Here is a 23,588-nt window from a genome sequence, read left to right on the forward strand (position 1 = left end):
GGGGTCATGGGTTTCATATCATAGTATTTCTGTATGCAAGGTGTTCATTCGTATTGAGTTGATGATGTCCTGCAATTTTTTAATTCACTTTTTTTCTATATCTCATTCTGTTTTCGAGATAAAAATGTTAACTCCGTTGTTTTCCACCAGATGGGGCTATAGGTGGTTTCATTGCATAGCGCATGGCTACTTTACTATACCTAGACACCACTTCTATGCCTATAGCTGCCGCCGTTCTCAAGTTAATTGGCGGTGGAGAGGATATGGGTGGACACACTATATATCATATAAAGCTATTAAAAAGCTTATGATGTATGTTTCATGGATGTCTTAAAGCGGCATCTGTCACTCATAGGCTACCATGATAAAGGCGATGTACATCTATCTACAGAATAGTTTTTTTGTTCACTGTTACATCATAAATGCATAGTTGAGATATTTTCTAAAATAGTCTTTATTAAAGATTTTCAACCATTTTTTTCTGTAGAGAATCTCTAATTGTTTCTTCTAGCTGAGTGGTTTGCAAAACTGATTGAAATCCATCAGCTCTCCTTGTCCTGGATCTGATCGATCTGCCAGCATAGACAGAAGGGGAAAGTATCTGAAGGATGGCAAATAAAACAGTCTATGCAAAAACAAAAAATATACATGAAGGGGAAATTGCAGGATAGAAGCTTTGATGATATATTAAAGAGAATCTGCCAGCAGGTTTTTGCAACATCATCTAAGAGCAGCCTAATGTAGGCAAAGAGATTCTGAATCTATTGATGTATCACTTATTTTAGTGGTTGCAGCCCTTCTGACACAGTGAAAGTTTTTAGATTTTGAATGTAGCAGTGCTGGGAGAGCTGCCCCCGTCCACACCAGGCTTTTAGTGTACATTTCCATAGACAGAAGCTGCTAATCACAGAGGGTGCGGAGTCAGACTACAGCTCATGGGCTGATGAGACCCACTAAGGATAAAGATAAAAGGCTTAAACTAACATTGCAGGTAAACAAAAATAGGCGTTGAGATAAGGGACGTAGGGCTGAATTCTCTGTTTTAACTATTACAGCATGCTGTCTATTACATAGCAAAAACGTCCTGACAGAGTCCCTTCAACTGCTGAAAACCGTAGCACAGCTCTCATCCAACATGTATTACAGGGAGAGACACTCCCACAAGATAAAAATCTGAAGCCTAGATCAGACTGTAAACTGTATATGAGGTGGTCTAAATATAAATAAAAGTATGAAGATTGCAGACTGAAATACAATTTTATTATTTAAATACAACCACTAAAATAAAACTTTTTTTTTTCATGTCAAAGATGTCTATAGCTTTTAAGACATGATACAATAGTAATGTTTTTTTTTACTAACTCATTGCGATGGAAAATCAGTCTATTTTGCTGTTCCATATTTATTTATTTTTTTAATTTATTTTATGGTATCTGACATATACTTCCCAGTTAGAGCCCAAAGGGACACTCATGTGATTTATGAATCTTTAAGAACCCATTTGGCATATATGTATATTCATGGAGAACCTGCTCAATGTATACCAAACGCAGAGTGTGAATGGGGCCTTATTATACATAGTGAGCTTTTTACCATTAATGCTTTTTGCTGTTTTCAGAGCTTCAGTGGTAAATGTAGCCCACCTGCTAAAAACATACACGATCATTGCCTTGGGCATAATATTACACTTTGAATGTTGAGTTTTGTGTACTGTATGGTTCATATGGTTTCGGTCTATGATATAGACTTTCATACCTCTTCCACAGACGCTCAAAACTCTGCGATCAATAAATACCAATTCAATCACAAAGAACTAGAGTAAATGTCAATCTGCCAAAAACGCCCCGAAACTGTGAGGAGCTAATGGTGGCTGAAAGGTTACATCCCGTAATGAATGATTATATCTGTCGGCCTTACATTTCCCGCACTGGCCACCAGTACATAGGTAATACTCTCCTGACCATCATACAGGCTTACACCTTATTTTCCAGTCTCTTAACAAACACTCCAGGTTATGCTTAGATATCATTTTCTTCAGGTTTTACATTTGCGTTTAAGAAAATTGACATATCCTGAAGTTCCAAGTAGCTTACAACGGAAGCCGTAATTCTGACAGCGACTTCAGGCTACAGAAATCCTGCTCAAGATGTTGTTTACTGCTGTGATGGTCAAAGCTTTTGGTAAATTCACTGGCATATTATTATGTACCGGGAGGGATTTTATTGCTTTGGATCTTAGCCTATGGATATACAGTATATCTGAGGTTAACATGCCCTTCTGGACAGTCTCTTGAGGGAATCGTGGAAAGAATCCTTATTTACAAACTGCTACAAATTGGTGCTCGGCAATGGCTGATGTGTTGATCGGACAATACAAAGCCCTCCCCGTGGACTTCAGAAAGAACAGCTACGTGTGAGATAGCCAATGAGCATTTGCTTCTATCTGAACTAATGCTCAGTGTTTCAGGGAAAAGAGCATTAAGTTAGGGCGCCTAGATCAGGGCCTGATGAAGTGATCTCTTGTTTAACGATCTGACTCCTTAAGGGTATTATCAACCTCTGATACTGATGGAAATGTGAAGTCTACTGAGCAAGCACAGTGTGAGCCATTATAAGTTTAACAGTGCCGAAGAAAGCGCAAAAGAAAATGTTTGTTTGCTTTGTGTGTTATCCCTCAGCACATCCTACAGGCTGTAATTTTACCCATTGCTTTATCGTTCTATGTCCTCACAGTAGCAAGATGCTGCATTCACAGTGGATATATAAGTAGCGTTCCCATACATTTCCGTAGCCGCACAAATCTTATCTAGTTCACTTTTTGTTTTTTTTTATGTAGTGCCTACTCTCATTATATTGTTTTAGTGAGTTTTTATATATTTAGACCTGCACTAACATCAGGAAAGTCATTTTAAGTTGTCCAGTATACAGTCTATGCTAATCAAGTTGTTTCTACCCTATTTATATTTTACCATTACGTTCTTATGGCTTCTACAGTATATATATATATATATATATATATATATATACACTGTATATACAGTACAGACCAAAAGTTTGGACACACCTTCCCATTCAAAGAGTTTTTTTTATTATTTTCATGACTCTGAAAATTGTAGATTCGCATTGAAGGCATCAAAACTATGAATTAACACATGTGGAATGCAATACCTAACAAAAAAGTATGAAACAACTGAAAATATGTCTTATATTCTAGGTTCTTCAAAGTAGCCACCTTTTGCTTTGATTACTGCTTTGCACACTCTTGGCATTCTCTTGAGCTTCAAGAGGTAGTCACTGGAAATGGTTTTCCAACAGTCTTGAAGGAGTTCCCAGAGACGCTTAGCACTTGTTGGCCCTTTTGCCTTCACTCTGCGGTCCAGCTTACCCCAAACCATCTCGATTGGGTTCAGGTCTGGTGACTGTGGAGGCCAGGTCATCTGGCGTAGCACCCCATCACTCTCCTTCTTAGTCAAATAGCCCTTAAGAAGCCTGGAGGTGTGTTTGGGGTCATTGTCCTGTTGAAAAATAAATGATGGTCCAACTAAACGCAAACTGGATGGAATAGCACGCCGCTGCAAGATGCTGTGGTAGCCATGCTGGTTCAGTATGCCTTCAATTTTGAATAAATCCCCAACAGTGTCACCAGCAAAGCACCCCCACACCATCACTCCTCCTCCATGCTTCATGGTGGGAATCAGGCATGTAGAGTCCATCCATTCACCTTGTCTGCGTGTCACAAAGACTGCCACCGCCAGCACAGAGGACCACTGATCGGTGCTGGTGCAGGGGGTCTGACCCCGGCCAATCAATCATTGATGACCTTTAAAGTTTTTTACACTAACCTGAATTCATGTAGAACTAAAGGCAGCTGTAAACAAAACACATCCAAAGGCCAAACTACAGAAGACTATTACAATACGAAATCTAAATAAATTATCCAATTGAAAAAAAATCTGTAAAATGTGATAGAAATAGATGTACAATTAAATGTAACATATCCCCTTAATAGATTTAGAGTGAGCATATCTGTGCTAACATGATTTATCTTATTAAAACACCTCACCCCTTTTCATGTTGTATATGTTACCGGCAATGTGTAAAAACAGGCATTCTATAGAATACCTAGGCAATGTATACAATGCCGGAAATGGGTCGTCAAAGTATGAAATACATCAGATGTTCATACATTTCCTAGTCATTCTATAGAATACCTAAATGACAAACAGGCGGAGTGTAGAATACTACAGGGCAGGGCCGTCCAAATGTAGGTGGACAGGAAGGAAGCAGCAGATCTGTGAAACTGGCTCAGTTGCCCTTAACATTAAAATGCCATTCTAGCCTCCCGTGCTGCAACAAATAGGAATGACACTTCTGATTCTTTTTTTTTTGTCCAGCAAAGATTTTCTGTTGTTCATTTTGCATTTCTTCTTTCATGTTTTTGACTGTTTGTTTATAAAGACTAAGGGGCACTTTGCACACTGCGACATCGCAGGTGCGATGTCGGTGGGGTCAAATTGAAAGTGACGCACATCCGGCATCGCATGCGACATCGCAGTGTGTAAAGCCTGGATGATACGATTAACGAGCGCAAAAGCGTCGTAATCGTATCATCGCTGCAGCGTCGGCGTAATTCATAATTACGCTGACGCAATGGTCCGATGTTGTTCCTCGCTCCTGCGGCAGCACACATCACTGTGTGTGAAGCCGCAGGAGCGAGGAACATCTCCTACCGGCGTCACTGCGGCTTCCGTAGGATATGCGGAAGGAAGGAGGTGGGCAGGATGTTTACATCCTGCTCATCTCCGACCCTCCGCTCCGATTGGCCGCCTGCCGTGTGACGTCGCAGTGACGCCGCACGACCCGCCCCCTTAACAAGGAGGCGGGTCGCCGGCCACAGGGACGTCGCACGGCAGGTGAGTGTGTGTGTGAAGCTGGCGTAGCGATAACTTTCGCTACGCCAGCTATCACCACATATCGCTGCTGCGACGGGGGCGGGGACTATCGCACTCGGCATCGCAGCATCGGCCTGCGATGTCGTAGTGTGCAAAGCCCGCCTAATAGTCAGGAATGACACTTGTTTCTTTGTGTTTTTCCCAGTAAAGATATCCTGTTGTTCATTTAGAATGTCTTCTTTCATTTTATGTAATGACTAACGTTTCCAATCTGGGCACCTAGACATTTTATGTAATGGCTAACTTTACCAATCTGAGCATTATGTCAGACTTTGCCTGAGCTGTTCTTGTCATTCTTTATAATACCTAGACATTTTATGTAATGCCTAAGGAAAGTACAGTGGAACCTTGCTTAACGAAAACAATCCGTTCTGGGACTGTGCTTGTTAATCAAGTTACTCGTTCAGCAGAGCAAGATTTCCCATAGGAAATCATTGCAATGCAGACAATTCGTTCCACAATGTGTTAAATGTCCCATCCTGGTCCCCTATTCTATCATTCCACACATGCACAAACACACACAAACATGTACAAACACACACAAGCTCACACAAGCACACATGCACACGCACAAATTATATGCTCACCTTACCTTCCGTTCCATCGCCGGTCTCCTGGGACTTGCTGTTCTCCGGTGCGGGCCGTGTATCAGGTAACCATAACGACGAGGGCGGAACTTCCTGCCAGAGTGCTGACGTCAAAGGCAGAGCCGCTTGCCTCTGATTGGCCAGCGCGCTGCCTTTGACAAGCGGTGATAGGAACCAGGAAGTTCCTGCTTCGTTGCTATGGATGCCGATGCCTGGAGCAGAGCAGAGCGGCGCGGCGCACTACAGGACCCAGGAGGCCAGCGATGAAACGGAAGGTACAGATATTATATGCTCACCTTACCTTTCGTTCCACCGCCGGCCTCATGGTACTTGTAGTTCGCCGCGATGTACCCGGGAACTACAAGAACCTTGAGGCCGGCGGTGGAACGGAAGGTAAGGTGAGCATAATACTGTATGTGTGTGAGTGCGTGTGTGTTTGTGTGTGTTTGTGCGTACATATGTGTGTTTGTGTGGACTGCAAGTGCGGGTCAGAGCGCGGTGGATGGACGGAACCGGAAGTGTGTGAGGTGAGGATTTTGCTCGTACAGCAAAGCTTTCTCGTAAAGCGGGTTACAAATTTACAGAAAGCTTTGCTTGTTAAGCGAAATTCTCGTTAAGTGGGTTATTCTTTAAGCGAGGTACCACTGTATAGAACAATGCAGATATTTTATACCTTGCCGGAAAACGACAATGATTGTATACATTGCCTAGGTATTCTATAGAATGCCGGGTTTTCATACATTGCCCGTAACATATGCATTGTTTGGCCTTATGAAAATCGAGATGTCATTTTGCGTAACATACAGTCTGCCCATCTCCGACTCTTCCCTGAACTGGTTTAGATTTGGCTTGTAATTGTCATAGCATCATTGGAGTGCCCCAGGCAGCCCCAGCAGACATAATGCAGATTTGATGTTCTCTTAAGCTTCCAGACCTGTCTGAAAAAAAAGAGCTGTTAACCTGATCTAAATTCTGAAGTGTCGGTGGTGACTATTAAGTAACCGGGAGATTTTTCCTTATGCATGATCACTGTATATCACAGTCAGGTGTGACAGGTGCATGGGCTATGAAAGTCTAGGAACGTTCGGGGCCAGGCATTACATTTTGTAATACTTACTGCAGTTAGATATATGTTAGGTTTGTCAAGGTGAATTAATATATATTACACAGTGTCTATACTTTCTGGTGCCCAGAAATAGGAATCATACGTTTTAAGGCAATGTTCACATATGCTCACTGAGTTCCGTTCATACTAAATTGTGCCAGATCCTAACACATCAGTTTAGGAATAGACTGAGACTATCATTACTCTCCCCACCATGGTGATGTATCTAGCTTTAACAAGAATGTATCATGAAAAACTGACCCATTGTTTAAATTTATTTTCTGTGTTAAATGTTTTTTGTTTTTTGGTTTTTTTTTTACAAATTTATAGCAATGTTACAGGTCATTGTAATTTTACCTGTAGTAATAGTGACACTCCTAAAAAATATTCTGTAAAGAACAGGATGTGCAAATCTAGAATTGCCCCAGGGAACATTGGGAAAATTAATATGTTTTTAATCCAAATCGTGATATAAAAAAACAACATTTATATGGTATCAAATATTTATCTTTTTCCAGACTGCCCATAAACGATAAACCTCTTGGCGGTCTAAGATCTACTCTGCAGTGACATTACCACATAGTCTGTGAGTGCGGACAACCAGCTGTCAGACACAGCCAGACTCCTCATGGAGATGGCACAGATGGTTTGCTACTGTCTCTGCCTTTCCAATTGCTGAATACACAGCGCTGAACAAGTACTATGTACATGGTGTATACAAGGTGCTTAGACTGCTTTCTCCTCTGGACACTTCGGCCATATGATCACTGTCGTGGGGAGGGAGCAGGAGCTACTCAGTCGTAGGAGATCCAGCCAGCTTTGGTATGGAGCCAGAATAATTTCTACTGTAAATGGGGCTATATGCTAGCTCATGTTACAGGGAAAATCAACACTGAAATACTTTTTTTTATCTGAAAGTTATTTTATAATCTTATGTCGGCACAGTATGAGAAATAAATAAATAATAAATATACAAATAAATAAAAAAAAAGATAAAAAAAAGCTGTCCCCAATTCAAATCACTATTACTATCCCTGCCCTGTTGAAAAAAAAACCCATGTTCAATATAAATAATTGTTACAGAAAGGGAACATATATAAAAATGATTTTCAGTGGTCTTTTGTGGCACAAAATAAAAATAAGTGACAGACCACAGTTTTCTATATTTTCACAACTACATCCCCCAATATAAGGGGGGTAAATTAAAATGTACAGAGTATGAATATAACATAAAAATAAGACTCCATGTATCCCGAATAAAAAAAAAATTATTTAAATATCAAAACGAGAACATTTTTTACAGCTCTCTAAATTCCAAAACTGTGCCTGGTTAGAAATGGAGTAAAGAGCCTGGACTTCAATTAGTTAAATAAAGAAATTACAAAAAAAAATATTATTCATAAAGACTTGACTCAAATAGTAGATTATTTTCTATTGACACATTCCGTATAAAGGGTTTTGTCACAGGTGTATCACGGGTCATGTCATGTGGTTTCTGGCAGTAGAAGGTTACAGCGTTTGGCTGCGCAGAATGAACCCTGACTTTCTGTTGTTCCTGCTGTCAGTATTCATTGTACTAGTTACAGTAGGTTTCCTGCTGGATTTTCATCTCTTCCACTTTAGGATCCAGGAGATCTAAACTTCCTTACAGCTGCTGATTATCAGTTATCCCCTTGTGCTAAAATGCTCCCATCTTATTTGAACTTGTGTTGGGGATATTATTCAGTTCATTCTAGCTCTGGTTGCAAGCAGGGGCTTGTACTCATTTGTGCTATTGTTGCTGAAGCTTGCTGAACTACTGCCTGTGTCATCTGTGGATAAGTAGTTCAAGCATTTTCCCTGAGTGCCCTCCTTGTGTCTTCCTTTAGCATTTAGTGGGGTTGATGAAGAGCTCATCCCGCCCGATCCTTATGTAGGGTCCAGCATTGAGGATAACTAGGGTCAGGCATCTGGCTCGGCGCATAGTGTGGAACCTATCTAGGGTTGTGAGGGACCAGCAATAGGTTTGATCAGGGGTCACCATCTCCCTCTTCCCTAGGCACAGGGGTCACCTTACCTTACCTTTTGATGTTCACTTGGTACTTCCCCGTACCTTGCGTGACAGGTTTGTGCACCACTCAGACAACCTCTTCTAAATCACTTTGTTCCCCCCCAAAAATAATAACATCTTTCAGACAAATCAGACATCTGGAGAAAGTGAGGGAAGAATGAAGATGCCGATGATTGGCTGCAGTGCTCACGTGACATAATGTCATGAGAGCCCCTGGAGAGGCAGTGGTGAAATGGCAGTATTGTCACCTGCACTGTATTTTATTTTTTTAAGGAGCAAAGTTGTGATTATTAAGGGGTTGTCCAGGTAGTGGACAAACCCTTTAAACCTTAGCTTTTCGTTTCGTCTTCACAACAGGGCCCTCAGTGAATCAAATCTGCAGTACTGACTGCTTATTATGGTTCTCTGCTGGGCCACTTTACCTTTGGGATTCTGCAGCATTGTTCAACTGCTCAATGCTCCTTTCTACTACCTTTAGTGGGGTCTGGGGGAGGTAATAGCTGATGTTTTGGATATATTCTACACAATAGTAAGGATTTGTACAGTAGTTAGGAGAGGCGCCTCGGGCCAGATTATTTGCCTCATATTATAAAAGGCCCAGAATCATTTATCTGTCTTGCTTGTTCGCCAACAGTAAATTGTTATTTTATAGTATAATATTTACACTTTCAAAATTGACCTATTCAAATAATATAAAATGTGAATGTGAATAAAGCCAACGTCACTAAAGAGATAGAATGTGTTATGTTACAAAATGACATCATAGTCTAAAGGGTGCTTTACACGCTGCGACATCGCTAGCGATTGCTAGCGATATCTAGCACGATAGCACCCGCCCCCGTCGTTCGTGCAACATTTGATGCTCGCTGCCATAGCGAACATTATCGCTTCGGCAGTGTCGCACGCACACACCTGTGCAGCGACGTTGCTGTGACCGCCGAACAATCCCTCCCTCAAGGTGGAGGTGCGATCGGCATCATAGCAACGTCACTGCCGCGTCAATAAGCGGCTGGCCAATAGAAGCGGAGGGGTGTAAATGAGCGGGACGTAACATCCTGCCCACCTCCTTCCTTCAGCATTGGCGGTGGAGGCAGGTAAGGAGATGTTCGTCGTTCCTGCGGTGTCACACACAGCGATGTGTGCTGCTGCAGGAAAGGCGAACAACATCGTACCTGTGGCAGCAGCGATATTAAGGAAAGGAGCGACGTGTCAACGATCACCGTATTGAACGATTTTGTGCTCGTTGATCGTCGCTCCTTGGTGTCACACACTGCGATGTAGCTACCGGCGCCGGATGTGCGTCACTAACGGCGTGACCCCGACGATATATCGGTAGCGATGTCGCAGCGCGTAAAGCACCCTTTAGGGTGGTATCACACAGCACTTTGTTGCAATAATACCATTTTTGCAGAATTATTTTTCATGTTGTTTGTGCTGCCGCCAGACGTTAGCTGTAAAAAAAAATATCTGCAGTATATTGCTATAATATTAGCTTTGTTAAGACTATAAACTAAATAGTCTGTAAAATACATAATAACTGAACATGTGTATGTGTTTCCTTTATGGTGGAATAGGGATAATTTTTCAGTATTAGTATGATAGTAGTGACATATTTTTAGATATGTGTCTTCCACAGTCTAGCACATCTTGTCATTTTCATTTCAAGATTATGCTTAGTTTCACTAATATGCTTACATTTATGCATATTTATCATTGAGTATTATCCAAATGTACTTATTTAATGCATATTTTAGGGTGAAACACTTGCTCTCTGGGATTGTGTTAAAGATGAGTTAAAATCATGGTAAAAAATGTGTGTATTTTTGTCCATCCGATTTGCTTGTGCATTGTTATATAAATAGCTACATGTTCATCCTATAAAATGTTGGATCTATAGCTTTTTAAACCAATAAAAGTTGGAAAGACCAACATTTTTTGCATATAAACTTTTAAAATAATTTTATTGTCAAAATATATTGATGGGAAAGGTCATGAATAATGACATCGATGGGGGTCCCAAACCTGGCACTACAACTGATCAGCTGTTATAAGTTGATTTAGGCATATGGGAAGGAGTTGCACTGCACAGCACAATTCAATGTGTATGGCCCCTTCTGAGGACTGCAAAACACCCCGTACTCAACAGCGGCTGCTACGTAATTGAATGGAGCTGTGTAGTGCACCTCCGTTCCATGTGTTTATATCCAGCCATCGGCGAAACTTAAAGTGGCTGATCATTATATCCACTATCAATATGTTATAACTGGCCAATCAATCATTTCCCCCTGCTCATCTAATTTTCCCTAATTTTATGTGTACCCCTAGTGTACAAGGACCCCTGTGTTGGATTGACCATAATTTTACACATATTCATCCCATCTACATTATTATTCGCTAATAAACATATATTTCAAAACTATTCAAATGCCCTGAGCACTGAAATACTTTGATCTAGCTTTCTCCTTTCTGGGTACATTATTATATGAATGTTGCTACTTCCCCATGTAAACCACTGTATCATATAGTCACTTTGACAAAAAGACTGGTAGGATCGTCAGTATAAAGACTGGGGAATACATGGTGTGGAGCTACGGGGATCAGTGGGTGCTCTCATCTGCTGGCCCGGCTGCCTTTAGAAAGCCAGCATGGCCCAGGGCTCATCCCAACTGAACGTCCAACCTCCTTAACCGTGGGCGGAACACTACTAGGGTGAGGGAATCACAATATTAAGACTTTATTGGATCCCCAAACAATTAATGATACATAGCACATAACCAGCAAAACCACAAAATGTAACCGGCAACAGTTTCTCACCCTTCCGCTGGCTCACCAGGGATTAGAATGTCCGTACCTCAGAGCTTCCAGGGCTACTTACTCCAAACCGAAGCACCCCGCTTTCGGTGGGCACCCACCAAGAATGGAATAACACCAGATTAGGTAGCTGGCTGAGGACTGCAAAGCCTATAGTCAGGTGACTGGATTGTCCCAATCTGGATTCCTTCCTTAGGTAGTCTTTGATATCTCAGCTGAATCCTTGCATTCGATGCTGAAGTCTATGTAGTATCATAATCCAGGTTCGGTTATGACTTGTCAATTGGATCCGCAGGTCCTAGATTTGTAGCATGTAGTAAAAGTCTAGCCGGGCAATGGACAGACCTCCTTCTTATACCCCTGAGCTCTCCATTCAGACCATTGGGGGTCTTCACGATTGGTGGATAAGACTGGGCACTTATTGGGTAGATTTCAAGCCACATACAAAATATCCCTAATAGTAATGGCAGAGACAAGGGACACATAGTAATACAATGGAAAGTTCGCATAATTGATTTGTCTGGGTATCTCACCTTCACTGGCCAAGGCAATTAAATGAGTCAACAAAAACTGTAAAGCCCCTGTCACATTTAACGACTTACCAGCGATTCTGAAAACGATGTGAACTGATAAGGATCGCTGGTAAGTCACTGGGAGGTCGCTGGTGAGATGTCATACAGTTAGACCTTACCAATGATGCAGTAACGATGAGCGACCTCTATAATGATGAGCAACCTGTATAGGAGGTCATTGTTAGGTGTCAAACACAATGATGCCTCCTGCCCAGCAGGACATCACCTTTGAAGAAAATGTTCCGGACTCTTCAGCAACGACTAGCGATCTCACAGCAGGGGCCTGATCGCTAGTAGGTGTCACACATAACGAGATCGCTGGCAAGATCGTTACTGCGTCACAGAAACGGTGACGCATCAACAATCTCGTTAGCGATCTCGTTGTGTGTGACGGGACCTTAACACTAGACTCCTAAGAGTCTTGTAGGAACAATGAGGGGCTTATCCCCCGTATATAAACAAACTATCTTCATGAATGGCTGAATTTTAAGAAACTTAACTCATGCTAGGCATTGACAGAGTCCATGTCGTCACACATGGTTCCTCAAATATATAACTTTTTTTGGCTACACATTTAACCCCTCCTGATAGGATAAAACCTCATCCTAATAGAGCATGGGTAAATGTTTGCAAAATAAAGTGTTAATTTCCTAAAAATCAGTACTGAAAGGTATAGAAAAAAACAAGAGTTAATAGAAAAACATTATAATAATAATAATATTATATTTTTATTCCTTTTGAAAATAGTGGTGATGTGGTGGTCACATAGTAATGACATGCGTGATTTTTTACGAGTCATGGCTTAGGTTCTAATTCATGTGGATTATTTTTATCCATATGCCAAAGATGTTTTTTAATGGTTAAACTCTCTTTTTCAAATTCCTTAACAGAAGAGCAAGCCCAGGGTGTCCTGGTGAATTCTGGCCATGGGTAAATTGCAAATAATATGTGTAGGATGGCAACTAGTCACATGTAGTATGAAATTACCACAAGTAGGTTTTCTAAATAAGGAGGCATTTATTGATAACCCTCAATAACAGTAATGTTAACCCCGTCAAAATAATATGCAAAAGGACGCAGTATTAGTATGGCTATCAACTCTAAAGTGTAAATTTATATTACTATTATTATTAAGATATGTTTCAAATGAGTATTTCTCTTTGATGGAAATACCAGGACAGGTGTGCCAAATTAGCAGCAAGTCGTCAATGTATCGTCTAATAGACAGAACAAAAGGGTAACATATAGTGTGAATATATCCATTCTCCCACCAAGACATGTAAAGATTTGCTAAAGATGGTGAAAATGTAGCACCCATTGGACATCCACATATTTGTAGGAAGAATAATCGATCAAAACCGAAAAAAATATTTTTCAGGAGAAAGTTAGTTACCATGAGTATAAACTGTTTTATATCCAAAGAGTTTTATGGAGATTATATGAAAGAGCATCAAGGGATAAATCATGAGTTAGGGACAAATAAATAGAAGAGACATCACATGTGATCCAAACTGAATCTTTCCGACATTCTATCTCCCCCAAGCAGGATCATAGGTGTTTGGTATCACAAATATATTCCAAGTTGTTATTAACAAGTTGTTGAAGCAATTGATCTAACCATGCTGAAAGGTATTCAGTTAAATGCCCACCACAATAGGGTGAAACGGGAGAGTGAAATGGGTCTTAGGCAAAGCATGAAAAATTGGGCATACTGGGAATTTGACATTAAAATACTCATACATTTTGTCATTTAAGAGCCCCAAATGAAAGCTTTCCAATAGTTTTTCCTTTATCAATGTAGTAGGATCATGTGGAGGAGAAGAATAAGTATTACTATCGGGCATCATAAGTATAATTCCACATATGCTAGTCATGAGAGGAGAGTATTTAGTTGCTAGTCTACAGATGGGACTATTTAGTTGCTGGTCATCAGATAGGAGTACATAGTTACTGGTCATCACATAGAAGTCCTTAGGTACTGGTCATTAGATGCAAGTAATTAGTTACTGGTTAATAGATGAAGATTCTTGGATGCTGTTCACCAAATATGATGAAGTGGAGGAAGAATAAACCATATTTTCAATATTTTCCTGGATTTCTTGGCTCATCAGCAGCAAAGACTACTACTCCTGTTCCTCCACTACACTGTCTTCATGGCTGAAGAGTACTGCAACTGACATCCTCAGTTGTTGGCTTAAACAACTCAAAAAATGAGCAATTCCTTTCTTTCACCTATTGATATCCACCAGATAAGACTGTTGTGCTGTGTCTCCCCTTCTATCCAGTCATCAAATATGGTTACTACAGACTGCAATAGTTCTTTATAACCTTCACTGCATACCAGAACTCATTTGGAGACTTATTTCAACATATGTACTAAATATTTGTTCTATAATGTATGTGATCGATGTACGTGAAATGTACAAGGAATCCTGTTAAATGTTTTGCTAATCTATAACAATAATAGCAGCCCATAGATCTGTCATTATTGTTGTCTGCTGAATGATAATATGTCAATGACTTCCAATTTGCAACCTTAAGATGCTAAAAGATCGGATGTACATAGTCACCATGAAGAACTGCTACTACCAATTTACAAATCTTTACGTATAAATAGAGAAAGCAAAGCAATCCAGTTTACGGAAATGACAGCTTGATGAGGCAGACACCATTACGTTTACAGCATTTGTGTCATGTGCGCTCCGGTAGTTAAAGGAACATATTGGTGTATGGGCAATTAACTGTTTTGCCAAGTGCTTACAGTGAGATTAACTACTTCTCTCCATCGCCAACAGTTAATACTATTATAAATAGGTATCTTTGGCGGAGATCGTTAAATGATTAAGAAGTTGATGTTGTAAGTAAAGAATTTTTCAATGCTGATATGGTATTAGGTAGAATATAAACCTTCTGCTTCTAGATAGTGTCCCTACATCATAACTACATTCGTTTACATTGATAAGTCATCATGAGACTTTGTCATGTTCACACTTGTGACTCCAGATGTTGGTTTAGGTCCCTTATTTGGCTTTTTGTAAGTCACTTTACACTCCACTAGAATATCTCAGAAATATGGTGCAACCTATTGCTTTTTTCTTACAGATAGTATAAAATCTAAGACCTACCAAGATATGTAATGGTCTCAATGGTCTCAAACTCAATATATATATTTTTATGACATGGATCCTTGAGTGCAGACAGGAGCTATATGGTGGCTTACATTGCACAATTCAAGAGGTACCTAATTATATCTGTTCACAATTTTCAAGAATTTTCACAGATTCATTTTTGGGGAAGAATAGGAATAAATAAAAATGTTTAAACCTGAAATTTTCACGTTAAAATGAGAGAACAAATATATTCATAAATAATGAATCTTGCTGCGCCATCATAAGACTAAAGGCTACTTTACACGCTTCGACATCGCTAGCGATGTTGCTAGCGAAAGAAGCCGCCCCCGTCGTTTGTGCGTCACTGGCAAATTGCTGCCCATGGCGAACAATATCGCCCATACGCGTCACACATACTTACCTTCCTAATGACGTAGCTGTGGCCGCCAAACAACCTCTTTTTTAAGGGGGCGGTTTGTTCGGCATCACAGCGAAGTCACTCAGCAGGGCACCAATAGAAGCGGAGGGGCAGAGAACACCTCCCACCTCGTTGCCGGAGGACGCAGGAACACTGTTGTTCGTCAGTTCCGGGGTGTCATGCAGCGATGAATGCTGCCTCAGGAACGACGAACAACCTGTGTCCTGAAAGAGCAATGATATTTTGAAAATGAACTATGTGTCTACGATCAACGATTAGGTGAGTATTCCTGATCGTTAGCGGTCGCTCGTAGGTGTCACACGCAAAGACGTCGCTAACGAGGCCGGATGTGCGTCACAAATTCCATAACTCCAGCGATATCTTGTTAGCGATGTCGCTGCGTGTAAAGCGGCCTTAACATTTATTGTGATAATTTTTTGTGGGACAGTGAAAATTAATTATTGGTGGTCTGATTACAAGGCCAGCATCTGTTTACAATAGGGGTGTCCTGACTCATGGCTTTCCTACATCTATGAAAATAATGAATGGATAACTTACCAGCATATCTTATATTTATAGTAAAACTTTTAGCAGATAAAATAAATTACATGTTACCTTATAATAGCATGGTTTGTGATTATATCAAAATAGTGAAAAGAAGTCGGATTTAAGACTTTAGTAAAAACAAATTGTAAATATGAGACTATTATTATTACACTTCGTGTTTATGGGGTTATTTTTCACTTTTCTTTAATTTATTTTGGATTATTTAATGTAATTTATGTCACATTTTGTGAATGTCTGATTCATAATAGTCATCATGTGGGGATGCTTGGATACTAGTTATCAGATTGGAAAGCTTAAAGGGAATCTATTACCAGCTTTTTGCTACTTCACCTGAGAGCAGCATAATGTAGGCAAAGAGATCCTGAATCCAATGATGTATCACTTAGATTAGTGGCTGCAACTGTTCTGATGCAATCAGAATTCTTAGATTTAGCCATGTAGCAGAGCTGAGAGAGCTGATCCCGCCCACATAGAGTTCTCAGTAGAGATTGTACATTGACAGTGAGGTGGATCAGAGGAGAGGGTGTGTCGGACATCCGTTGGCGTGGCATTGTAGTCCAAGCAATGAGAAATCTCACTGGTTAAACAAACAGCAAATAAACAACAGGTCAGACATTGACAATACAGGCATCCCTGAATTCTATGTTTTAACCCTTGCAGTATGCTGTCTTTAGCTTACATAGCAAAAACCTGCTGACAGATTTAATTTAAGGCCAATTGGATGTATCAATAATAGCGAACAGATGTTTGTTACAATTTTTGTTTACCACCTCTCGACTCGTGTAAACATGCTCACAATCGGTGACCATGAAAATGCTTACGCGTCAGGTGATTGAATCGATCATGCCGACATTTAAGATCTTTGTTCTTGGCAGCACATCACCCTGTCTAAACAGGATACAGTATGTGTTGCATATACTGCTGATATTTGCAGCATTGTTTTTTTCCAGTCAATGTGACAATGCCGCAATAGCTTTGTTCACCATTGTGAAAAATACCGTGTAGACAGGCACGGACCTTTCTGCAAGCTGCTGTGAACATTGAGTAGCTGTGGCACTATCTTAGGCACCACAGCACATCTGGTTAGATGTGGTACTGAAGGACCATCCTTGGCTGGATAACCCATTTAAGTGCCTTATGAAATAACAATTTGAAAATATATAATATTTGATATTTAAATTTCATATTTATTGGTTTCTTTTGTACTTTCTTAATTTCTTTTGAGTTATTGAAGGTAATATGTCACTTCTACTTTTTCGTAGATGAAGGTCTGAACCATGAGTGCAAGCTCTGCAGCCAGTCATTTGACTCCCCAGCAAAACTCCAGTGCCATCTTATTGAGCACAGCTTTGAAGGAATGGGAGGCACATTTAAATGCCCTGTCTGTTTTACAGGTAAGTCTTCTCAATTCGACCAATTTTATCATAGAAATGTAAAGACTGCTTTACACACAACGATATCGCTAGAAATCTCGTTAGCGATGTGACACGCCCAGATCGTTGTTACGATTTGCCGAGATTGCTCATAGGTCGTTTTGTAGCGGTCACACGTACACATCTCACAAACTATGCTACATCGTTGAGCGATATATTGTTTGACCAAGGCGGTCATGTGGATGTTGTTGGTCGTTGGCAGGGTGTCACCGTAGTAATATGTCTGTTGCGTTCAAAACGACGAACAATATTTTGAAAATGAACGACGTGTCAACGATCAACGATTTCCGCTATATTTGCGATCATTCAGAGACGCTCGCAGGTGTCACATGCAACGACGTCGCTAACGACTATGGAAGTGCGTCACGGAAACTGTGACCCCGACGACATATCGTCAGATAACTCGTAGCGTATAACGGGGCCTTAAGTGTGAAACTAAATGAAATAACTACCATATATTTCCTAGCTGCCTAGTTGGATTTCCAATAGCTGATCCTTTTGTTCTTCGGACAATAAGGTGCTGTCTTAGGAGCTTGCAAACAATCGGAGGAAGAAAGGGGTAAAATTCCACATTGCCGTTGAAAGATCCAAGACCAGGGTGAAGATAAGAAATGATCTTTATTCGTCTACATGTTTCAGAGCCAGAAGCTCCTTTTTTAGGACAAGTCACATTACGATATACAGGACACTCATGATGTTTACTGTATACTGTAGTGTGATTTGTCCTGAAGAAGGAGCTTCTGGCTCTGAAACGATAAACAAACAAAGATCACTTCTTATATTCACCCTGGTTTTGGATCCTTCAATTGCAGTGTGGAATATTACCCCTTTCTTCCTCCGATTGTTTACTGATTCCATGTGGGTCTGCTGCAGCCTTTCATGCTATTATAGGGGTTGTGACTGTCACAACCTCATGTGGTGAGACTCTCCTTGTATTTTTTCCACATTCCTATGTGGGTAAGACCTTGATTGCACTATTTGTCTGTCCAGCATCCATGTTTATCTAGCCATAGAAGTTTGGCGGCAGCACTTTCATAGTGAGCACAGGAATGGTCAAGCCTTAATATATATATCTATATATATATATATAGATATATATATATATATATATAGGGGAGTCAGGAGAAATAGCTGTCGGACAAATAATCATTTTCCAACATCTCTCTAGTGTGTATGGGAGGTTTTCGTTTCCACTGGCTAAGACTTGGATGGTATTGATGAATATGCTACACTCGGTCCACAAACATGATCATTCCTTTTCTATTTGTAGTTTCACTGTAAAGATCTTCCCTCCGCAGCGAATTTTTGATTTTGTGCTTTTGTTTTTAGCTCCAATGGTTCCAGGGGCCATAACTTTTTTATTTTTAGGACTTGTTTTTTTGCAGGACATGTAATTTTGAGTGACGAGATTAATTTTAACATTCAATGTAAAAATCCAAATGCGCTGAAATAGTGAAAACAAAAATGCAATTCCGCCATGTTTTTTTGGTTTTGATTGGCGAGCGCATTTTGTAGTAAAAATTATTGTAAATCATGATTCTCTAGGTCAGTACAGTTACAGTGATACCAGCGATATACCGTATTTTTCGGACCATAAGACGCACTTTTTTCCCCCCAAATGTTGGGGGAAAGTGGGGGGTGCGTCTTATGGTCTGACTATAAGGTTGCGGGTGCGGGGAATGAGGGTGGAGCGGGTCATCGGCGGCACGAGCAGGCTGTAGCAGCCTGCCGTGACCACGTGGGCCCGCTCATTACATATGCACGCCCATCCTCCCGCCCATCATCTCTCAGCGAAACCGGCGCTGACAGGTGGGCGGAGGGGGGGGGGGTGCGTGCATAATTAGCAGCCGGCCGTGATCACCCCTGGCAACTACAGCCTGGAGTGATCATGTGCGGCTGTATTCACTGCCCCCCGTGCATCATTATCAGCGCGGGGTGCAGTGAATCAGTGTACTCACCCGTCACAGTGTGTGGAGCCGCCCCCCTGCAGCATTGCGTCTTCCTGTTTGTGCCGGCGGTCAGCTGATCTGAACACTAGCGGCGCGCACCGCGATGACGTCATCGCTGTGCGCGCCGCTAGTATCCACCAGAATCGATCAGCTTACCGCCGGCACAGACAGGAAGACGCGATGCTGCAGACACCGGTGATGGCTCCACACAGCGGCGCTGCAGCTGAGACAGAGATCGGTGCTTCAGGGAGTGAGGAAGGGTAAGTATAAACGTTTATTTTTTTTTTCCTGTGCCACAGGATACACGCCATTTACCAGGATGGGGGCATTTCATGAGCAGGATGGATGGGGGCATTTCATGAGCAGGATGGATGGGGGCATTTCATGAGCAGGATGGATGGGGGCATTTCATGAGCAGGATGGATGGGGGCATTTCATGAGCAGGATGGATGGGGGCATATCATGAGCAGGATGGATGGGGGCATATCATGAGCAGGATGGATGGCGGCATATCATGAGCAGGATGGATGGGGGCATATCATGAGCAGGATGGATGGGGGTATATCATGAGCAGGATGGATGGGGGTATATCATGAGCAGGATGGATGGGGGCATATCATGAGCAGGATGGATGGGGGTATATCATGAGCAGGATGGATGGGGGTATATCATGAGCAGGATGGATGGAAGGTATATTATTAGCAGGATGGATGGGGGGTATATTATTAGCAGGATGGGGGGTATATGAGCAGGATCATATACAAGGCAGGAGGATCCTTATCAGAATGGGGTACCTTAGTAGAGAATTTGGGGACATTACCCCCATAACAGTGTCAGCAGCAGATCCTCGCCCCATAACAGTGTGTCATGACCATATTTTTTGGTTACAATTTTATTTTCCTATTTTCCTCCTCTAAAACCAGGGTGCGTCTTATGGTCAGGTGCGTCTTATAGTCCGAAAAATACGGTAGTTCTTTTTTTCATTTAAGTGGAAAAAAAATTCAGAAATTTCATTCAAAGTTGTTTTTATTTTTTTTTCAGTTTTTAAACTTTTTTCCTTTTTTTGTACTTTATTTTTTAATCTACATAGGAAACTAGAGCCTTCAATAGTCAGTTTGCCTATACTATTTACTACAATACCAAAGTACTGCATTATATAGTAAAAACGGTGTTCTTTGAAGCTCAGCATGTAGATGAGCTTCAGAAGAAGACCGAGATGGAGGTTACATGCTATCATAATAATCCATCAGAGGCCCATGATTGCGTCACGAGCAGGCAATGAGAGTCTGCGCACTCAAACATCGGAGCTTATGCCATTTAAATGCCGCTGTCAAAGATTTACATTGGTGTTTAACTGGTTAATGGCAAGATTCAGAACTAATGTTTGTCTGCTGCTGTTAGAAACAGATGTCAGCTATTTAATCTAACCGGTATCTGCTACATGCTCCTGACCCCTATCCATACCCATGTGCATGTATGTGATATTACTCTTAAGGGTTAAAGGGCTTTGGACAAATTTCACCAGTGATTCCATTCTCACTCAGTGTGCACACTGTCAGGATTCCTCTGTGTTCCCGGTGGGCGTGAGCAGTCATGTGACTGCATGAATGTCATTTATATATGGTGCTCACATGCCGACTAACTTCCCATTCTAGTCTATCCAACAGAACATTGTGAGAATTCAGCCTCTGTAATCCGCAGTCACATAAACATTTGTCTAGAGCCCAAAGCCTCTTTTTAATGTGTTTAAAAATTCAAATTAGACAAATTACATATACTTTGATAAACCAGAATTTACCATATTGGAAGAACTTCTTCGCATTGTGGTAAAATGGGTGATTTGATTAAATGGGTGTCGGAAGATCACTGTAAAGTATTATTCCCAGAACAATGTGTTTTATTTCTCTATACACCACCTGGATCTCTTCACTGAGCACCAGTACCCTCCCGAGCTTCATCAGTCATCTCATCTAGCTGCTCTCACGAGGCCAAGAACCTTGTAACAGCTGCCTACAGATGGATATTTGGCTTGGATACGGGCTTTTCCTAAATATGTATATAAATTGACACCTAGACCTTGCAGCATGGACATTGTATGGAAGCCTCTACTATATTGATATTAGTTATAATTGGATCTGTAGAGCAAAACCCCATACGACTTACCAGTGATCCCAAAAACGATGTGACCTGATAAGGATCGTTGGTAAGTCACTGGTGAGATGTCACACAGTCAGATCTTACCAACGACGCAGTAACGATCAGCGACCTGTATAACGATCTCGGCGGGCGTTGGGACTGTGTTAGGAGGCGTCAAACACAGCGATGCGTCCTGCCCAGCAGGACATCGCCTTTGAAGAAAATGGTTCCAACCATTCAGCAACGACTAGCGATCTCACAGCAGGGGCTGATCGCTGGTAGGCGTCACACAAAACAAGATTGCTGTTGCGATCTCGTTAGCGATCTCGTTAGCGATCTTGTTGTGTGTGACGAGGCCTTTAGAGACAGACTCCGCAGCGTCAACTCCCTTTGGTATTTATGAGCAGAGAACAGCATGGACATTATACTTCTGTCTAAGTTGAAAAGTCTAGGAAAAAAGCTTAGACACTTAATGGCGTTTATAGATAATGGAAAGGATTCGGCCTGTCCTTCAGTATATGTCAGGAGGTTTTTGCTATCTGATCTGAGAGCAGCATGGAACCTGAATCCAGTGATGTATCACTTAGATTAGTGGGTGCAGCCATTCTGACACAATCAGAATTTTTAGATTTAGCCATGTAGCAGAGCTGAAAGAACTGTCCCACCCACACCAGACTCTCTATAGAGATTGTACAGTGATAGTGAGGTGTCAATCACAGCAGGGGTTGTGCCAGACAGCCATGTGTGTGACATTGTAGTCCAAGCAAAGCAATGAGATGTCCTGCTGCTTAAACAAACATAGCAAATAAACAACAGATCTGACCATGACAAGACGGTCATCCCTGAATTCTCTGTGTTAACCCTTACAGTATGCTATCCAGCTTACACAGCAAACACCTGCTGAAAGATTCCCTTTAACACTTTAGATAAGGCTAATAATGACATTGAATTCCACATAAAGCTCAAATGTAATATTGAGAATAAAGTGGATAAGGCTTCAAAAACACGGCTGCATTATTATTGTAACTTCCATAAGGAAGCATAAAAAAGACATAAGAAGTCAATGCTGCAATGTATCATCAGATACCATATAATTAAAGTATTTTCGGGAGCAATATCTCTCAGCAGCCTACAACTGCACATGTAGCACCTATGGCTCTTTAGTATGGTGTCATGATGTCTTATCGGTGCGTTTCTGCAGGTAAACCTCCCGCATTATCATATTCAAAGTGTAAGCACCCCAGCTCTGCTACATCAGTATAAATATAACCAATCAATTATATATATATATATATATATATGTAATGCCTGTTGCCTTTAAACTTATGTTATGTCAAGCCATGATTTGAAAATAATGAAGAAATTGCAATACCTTGATGTATTCGTATATCAGTATAACCTGTGAATATATTCTATCTAAACAAAACGAGAAGAGCAGAATTACTAAAGCGACAATGTATTATCTCATTTTAACACATAAAGCGAAGCAAGTGTCACCCTTCATTATGGTTATTATTGCCGCCTGAAGTTTGCCAAGAAGAAGCAGTGCTCAAACAGCGACATCTAGTGCCGAGCCCGACGGTAACATTTCTATTCTAATAGTGAGAGAGCAAAGGACACAATAATACAGAGAATAAACTAGCTCCAGATTTCATTACAGCACCATGTAGGAGAAAAGCTGCAGATAAGACCCGCGCCTGCCCTCCGCAAGCGTAATTTCTGTTTTTTTTTATTTTCCGCCTAAGAAAAGCCTGTTGTGAGCCCAATAGGTGGACAGTCTACATATCCTGCAGTAATAAAGGCAATCGTCTCTGTGTGTAGATGTTCTCAGAAGACTCCTGCAGTTATCTCTAGTGACTGCCGCACACCCTCCTGAAATTCTTCCTTCTGCATAGGAGT

At 41.1% G+C, this 23,588-nt stretch overlaps 1 protein-coding gene across 4 annotated transcripts in view; it reads left to right on the forward strand.

Moving 5' to 3' along the window:
• The window catches only part of ZNF521 (zinc finger protein 521), a 520,341-nt gene that overhangs the window by 422,808 nt on the left and 73,945 nt on the right, over positions 1–23,588 (forward strand). For all 4 annotated transcript variants that reach the window (XM_075353338.1, XM_075353336.1, XM_075353335.1 and 1 more), the window contains one exon: positions 17,434–17,565. In XM_075353338.1, coding sequence (XP_075209453.1) covers positions 17,434–17,565 — 132 coding nt within the window. The remainder of the gene's footprint in view (positions 1–17,433; positions 17,566–23,588) is intronic.

Source organism: Anomaloglossus baeobatrachus, chromosome 6, assembly GCF_048569485.1.
Source record: "Anomaloglossus baeobatrachus isolate aAnoBae1 chromosome 6, aAnoBae1.hap1, whole genome shotgun sequence".
Lineage (NCBI taxonomy): Eukaryota > Metazoa > Chordata > Amphibia > Anura > Aromobatidae > Anomaloglossus > Anomaloglossus baeobatrachus.